Source organism: Kryptolebias marmoratus, linkage group LG22, assembly GCF_001649575.2.
Source record: "Kryptolebias marmoratus isolate JLee-2015 linkage group LG22, ASM164957v2, whole genome shotgun sequence".
NCBI classification, from domain to species: Eukaryota; Metazoa; Chordata; class Actinopteri; order Cyprinodontiformes; family Rivulidae; genus Kryptolebias; species Kryptolebias marmoratus.
Genome location: NC_051451.1, coordinates 16,743,874 through 16,750,203, shown reverse-complemented (window position 1 = coordinate 16,750,203; position 6,330 = coordinate 16,743,874). Strand labels below are relative to the sequence as shown.

At 38.9% G+C, this 6,330-nt stretch overlaps 1 protein-coding gene across 2 annotated transcripts; it reads right to left on the bottom strand.

Moving 5' to 3' along the window:
* LOC108242785 (alpha-2A adrenergic receptor-like) lies at positions 1-6,314 on the bottom strand. Of its 2 annotated transcripts, none has more exons than XM_017427817.3 (2): positions 2,476-6,314; positions 1-2,310 (listed from the first exon to the last, which is right to left on the bottom strand). In XM_017427817.3, the coding sequence occupies exon 2, from the start codon at positions 2,223-2,225 to the stop codon at positions 936-938; it is 1,290 nt and encodes a 429-aa protein (XP_017283306.1). In that variant the 5' UTR covers positions 2,226-2,310; positions 2,476-6,314; the 3' UTR covers positions 1-935. The 2 variants fall into 2 exon arrangements, 1 of the variants encoding a protein (XP_017283306.1); XR_005232624.1 differs by having other exon boundaries at positions 2,010-2,310.
* Between the last annotated feature and the right edge of the window lie 16 nt (positions 6,315-6,330).

The window sequence follows — 6,330 nt, the reverse complement described above, 5'->3', positions numbered from 1 at the left end:
TTTTACAAAGAAGGAAAGATCTTTATTGGACAAAGATAAGACTGTAAATTATTCTCAAAACAGGCCATATTCCATACTCAATTATGTCAACAGCGACGTATTAATACTTATAAAAAAGGGCAGTCTGTTACACATCAGAAGTCCTTCTAGTTCTTTTTTTGTGTGCAATAATGCTAAATAAATGAAGGGATTCGTCATTTAAAATGTGGCAACCAAAACTTTAAAAAGCAGGAAACAACATAAAAATAATAATAATGGTAAAGCAAATGTGATGTTTCTGGTAGCTTTATTTCTCTGTTTTTTTGTTTTTTTAATCCAGGTAATAAGAAAATGATGCAGCATTTATGCAAAAATCGTTAGTAGTTGGCTAAATAATCGCAACACAGTAATTATGTTATAATTGTGACAGGCCTCCTTAGCTTCCATCATGCATCATTTTGACATTTAATTTCCTTTTCTGAGCAACTGCTGCTGCTGTGAATCCATTACTCAGTTTTCTGTATTAATGATCTCTCTCTGGCCAAGCTTATTTACAAACTTTTGACATTTGAGGAGTTTTGCATTATTGCAACACACTAAACCTTTAATACATCTGAACACGTTCTTCCATTACAGCGGCTACCGAGCGTACATTTAACAGTTTAAATTTGCGATTCGGGGTTTTACTTTCCCAAAAAAAGCCATGAGAATTTTTCTTTTTCTTCACTCTTTTGCGAGATGTTCTGTGCCTGTCGCAGCGCTGTTCATTTAAAAGCGTTAAATAAACACAAATTTGACTTAAAATACTGTTGGCGGCCACAAACGTAACACGTTCTTAATGTCACAGTTGCACAACGTCAAACTTTTAACTCACAGGCTGCGTGGTTTTGTTAGATTTAATATAAGAAACCAAACGCTGAATGACTGACAAGTCGGACGGAGATGGGCAGAGTTACTTACAAACCTCCTCTGTGACTTTTGCAGAGGATTTTCTTAAAAGACTTCCTGAAGTCTCTGTTGAATATAGTGTATATTACAGGGTTTAGTGAACTGTTGCAGTAGCCGAACCAGAAGAACATTTTGAACAGCGTCTCTGGGATGCAGCAGGCGTCACACACGGCGGTGAGCGTGTACGTAAAAAAAAAGGGGAACCAGCAGAGGACAAACACTCCCATGACGACAGCCAGGACAAAGGTGAAGCGCCTCTCTCTGTACTGTCTCCCTTTCCACTTGCTCGCCGTCACAGAGGACGCGCCCTCTGTCTTCGGAGAGGTTTCTCCGGGCTTCACCTGCGTCACCTTGGTCGTTCTCGCCGTCTTCTTCCTCCTCAAGGAACACAAGATGGTTTCGTTCTCATCGGAGGAGGAGGGTTCGTCCTCCACATCGAGCCCATTGACCTCTTTAGTGCCTCCTCCTTCTTCCAGCTCGTCTTCTTCTCGGCCCTCCTTTTCTCGGGGCTGCAAAACAAGCTTGGGGTCTTCTGCGTTGCCGTTGCTTTTCTGCCTTTCACCTGGTGGGGCTCTTGTTATTTTCTTCGCGATCTGGTAGATCCGGACGTACACCATGATCATGATGACGCACGGTGCAAAAAAGGAGGCAGTGCTGGAGAATATGATGTACCACTTCTCCTTGTTGATCTTGCACACAGGGCTGTCCTTCTTCCCCTCGTTCTTTTTTATGGTTATAAGCGGAGGGAACGAAATGATGGCCGCCAGTATCCAAACTAAGTAGATGGTGCACTTAATCATGCGAGGCGTCCGTCTCAGGTTGTACTCGACCGCTTTAGTTACAGACCAGTACCTGTCCAGGCTTATGGCGCACAGGTGAACGATGGACGAGGTGCAGAAGAGGACGTCCAGAGCCAGGTGGATTTCACACCACACTTTGCCAAAATACCAGTAGCCCATGAGCTCGTTCGCCAACGAGAACGGCATCACCAAGGTGGAAACCAGGATGTCTGCGCTCGCCAGGGAGACTAGAAACAAGTTCTGGGGGGCTTTCAGGGCTCGGCTTGTGATCACTGCGATCACAACCATGACGTTGCCAAACACGGTCAGCAGGATGAGCATGCCCACCAGGATTGTGAGCATCACCGAGGTCTGCACAGAAAAAGGCTGTTTGCCAGACAAAGTCTCATTCCTGCTGGTGAGATTGAGACAACCCATCAGGACGAGACGTCGCGGTTGGCGAGACGGTCTGACTGGGAGGCTGGAAGCTGCGCCTTCCAGGCTGTTAAGCAAATTCATTCAAGACTGCAGCGTCAGAGAATTAAGTCTTTTCATTTTGCTCACAGGAGGAGATTGTTGGAGAAAATCAGCAGGCTCTTTCTGCCTTGAAAGTAAGACAACACAGACAAACTTAGAAAAATTGGCAAATAATGTTTCTTCACATCAAAGATATGAAGGTATTTTTAAAAAGTTTCTCACGTCATTTAGTTAAAAATGAATTCTTTAAGACAAAAAATTATAAGAATGAGATGAATAAATCTTCACTCACCTACCTTGAAGAGTGCAGTTAAATATTTAAATCCCTGTGAAGACATGGTTTAAAACATACTTGTTGCGGGCAGCTCCGGCCCCGGCAGGTCTTTTCATCTGCTGGAGCTGAAGTGAAGTGTGTGTTTTATGGGCTTGATCAGATGCCGCGGATCTGTGATGCTGCCTCTACTTCTGTGAGAACCAGAATGGGTGGAGTCTATCTGCTGGACATTTAAAAAAAAAAAAAAAAAAAAAAAGAGAGAGAGACTTGGCACTTTGAGGCAGCCGAGCCATTGGCTGATGTTGACGTTAATTTTTTTTAGTTGATTTATAGAAGTAATTTCTGCAGACTATTAGATTACAGTGGTATAACAGTCTGTATGGTCTTGTAGTTCTAGTTCATGAGCTACTAATACGTCTTGATTTAAAAATGGCTCGAAATAATAGTTGCATTTGGAGAGAAGATGAGTTTGTCGCTAACAGCACAAAGGCTCAGGCAGAGAAGTGTATCAACCTGAAATTTCAGACAGATGAATGTTTACTTTTCTTGATAAGGCAAAGTTAATTGCTTGGTTTTTATCAAGCAAATATGACCATAAAAGCTTTTAAAAGTCTTCTTTTGACAATTAATGATGAGCATTAGGCATAAAAGCATGTCCCCCCCACACACTCCCCACTCCCATAGGTCATAATGGGATATTCTTCAGTGTAAGTTCAAATTTAGCATATTTTCTTATTTCTCATATGTTTGGATATTACAGAATTATGTACATTCATGCATTAATTGCAACATTTTTATGCTGGATTCTAGTTTGATTTATGATCTTCAGTAAAATGTTTTGGTATGAATCACAACTTTACTATCAGTTTTTATTATCGCCTGCCACAGAAGGTGAAAGGACAATCATTTTCTTTGTCCGTGTGTGTATGTGTGCATGTGTTCATTTGTCTGTTGGCAATACATCTCATGAAATAGATATACGGCTTGTACAGCGTCGTGTGGGTGAGCGGCTTGCTGAAGTCATCGGTGTGAATCGAGTGGCCCATGGTGGCGGTGGGGTTATGGTATGGGCAGGCGTATGTTATGGACAATGACCACAGGTGCACTTTACTAATGGCATTTTGAATATGCAGAGATACCGTGACAAGATCCCGAGGCCCATTGCTGCGCCTATCATCCACGACCATCACCTTGTGCTGGTACATGATAATGCACGCCCCCATGTTGCAAAGATCTGTACACAATTCCTGGAAGCTGAAAACATCCCAGTTCTCTCACGGCCAGCATACTCACCAGATAAGTCACCCATTGAGCATGTTTGAGATGCTCTGGATCGGCTGCATAGTGTAAAGCAAACATACTGACTGGTTTTCTGATCCTCCAATACAGCAAAAGTGAAGTGCACATTTTCTTCTTCTTCTTCTTCTTTTCTTTTTATGGCAGTTGGCAAACAACTTTTAGGTGCATTACCGCCACCTTCCAGGTTGGAGTATGGATCAGATGCTTATAATCTCCCCATAATACCCGTTCTTCTCAGATAAATAAAAATACTACAAAAGACTACATCCCCTGATGATCTCTGGAACAGTTCTCTAATATCCAGTTTAATCTTATCCCTACTTAATTCTCTGATTAATATCTCTCTTTCCCGTACATATTTGTTACATTCTAGGAAGATATGTTTTACTGTTTCCAATTCTCCACAGTAACTACAAGAACCTGTGCTATGTTTATTAACTATTTTAAGAGTACTATTTAAACCTGTATGTCCAAATCTTATTCTAGATATAATATCTTCTTCCTTCTTACTTCTATTACACTTCCTAAATTCTCCCACTTTTTTTTGGATGCTATAATACGACCTCGCCTTGTCTCCTCTATCCCACTTTTTTTGCCACTTCCCTTTGATATACTCTTTTATAATATTCTTTACCTCATTTTTACTTATCTTAATATCCAGATCAACAGTGTTCTTTTTTGAAGCACTCTTAGCAAAACTATCCGCTAACTCATTTCCTACCACCCCAATATGGGCTGGAATCCAAACTAGTTTAATATGAGAACCACGACTTTTAGTCCTGAAGATTGCATGCGCTATTTCCAATACAATATCTTGCCTTGCTTCTGAATTTATTTCTTTAATACTAATTAATGCGCTACTTGAATCAGAACAAATTACAACCTTTCTTCTTTCCATTTCTTCAACCCATTCTAAAGCCATTAAAATTGCCATTAATTCACCTGTGTACACTGTCAAATTATCAGATATTCTTTTATGTTTCATAAAGTTTAAATCTGGAGCTATAAATGATATACCTACTTGGTTGTTTAACATTTTAGAGGCATCTGTATATATTTGAATATATTCTGAATATTCTCTTTTAATATAATTCTCCACTTCCTTTCTTTCTAATTGTCTCCCTTTTTCCAGTAACTTTAAATCAACTTCAGCCTGATCAAAATTCCAAGATGGAATAACAGGGGTGAGAACCACAGGACTAATTAGAAAATTATCTATTCCAGCATCCTTTACTTTATTTAAAATTATCCATCCAAAACTATTAATTTGCTTTTTTCCTTTTTCTTGACAAGGTAGTAGTGTCGCACGTGGGGGATGTGTACCATCATGCCCTTTAATATTTACCCAGTAATTCAAGGCTAGTTGTTCCCTCCTGAGCTCCAGCGGCATCTCACCCATCTCAACTTGTAGAGCTGAAACTGGAGTGGTTTTCATTGCTCCGCAGCAAAGTCTTAGTGCCTGATATTGTATTTTATCTATTTTTGTCAATAGGCTATTTGAAGCTGAATTATATAAAATACTACCATAGTCAAAGACTGACCTAATTAGTCCAATGTAAACGGTTTTTAGTGCTTTTCTATCTGCTCCCCATTCTCTGCCTCTCAAACATCTCATAATATTTAAAATTCTTTTACTTTTTTCCACTATTTTATCTATATGCACTTTCCATGTGAGTTTTTTATCAAACCACATACCCAAATATTTAATTTGATCCTCTCTTTCTATGGCATTCTCATATAATTTAAGATCCACATTAGTATTCATTTTCCTATTTGTAAATACAACAAACTTAGATTTGGATGTTGAGAATCTAAAACCCCAGTCTAAAGCCCAAGCTTCTACTTTGTTTAATGCTTCTTGTACTTTCCTGTTAATAAATTCCGTGTTTTCCCCTTCTTCCAAATGATGCCATCATCTGCAAATAATGAAACCCCAAAAGATTTATCTATACTGCTAAAAATATCATTAATCATTATAATAAATAGCATAGGGCTTATAATGCTGCCTTGAGGAGTCCCATTTTCAACTTGATATTTTGAACTTATTTCCCCTCCTACTTTTACTTTAATATTTCTTTCAGTCAAGAAATTTTGAATCCACCTATACATTTTCCCTTTTATACCTAATTGTTTTAATTTAATCAACAGCCCTTCTTTCCACAGCATGTCATAAGCCTTTTCCACGTCTAAGAAGACTGCTATCACACTCTCTTTATTAATCTGGGCTCGTCTAATTTCATGTTCCAGACATAAAGCTGGATCGACTGTGCTTCTGCCTTTCCTAAATCCAAATTGGTACATTTTGATCTTCTTCTTAGATTCTAAATAGTAGATTAATCTGTTATTTACCATTTTTTCCATAGTTTTACCAAGGCATGATGTTAGAGCTATTGGTCTGTAACTTTGAACTGAATGTGGATCTTTACCAGGTTTACAGATAGGAATAATGATGGCTTCTTTCCATTTATCAGGTAGCATACCTTCCTCCCAGATTTTATTATATACTTCCAATAATATTTTTTTACTCACATCACTAAGATTACTTAGCATATTATAAGTAATTTGATCATTTCC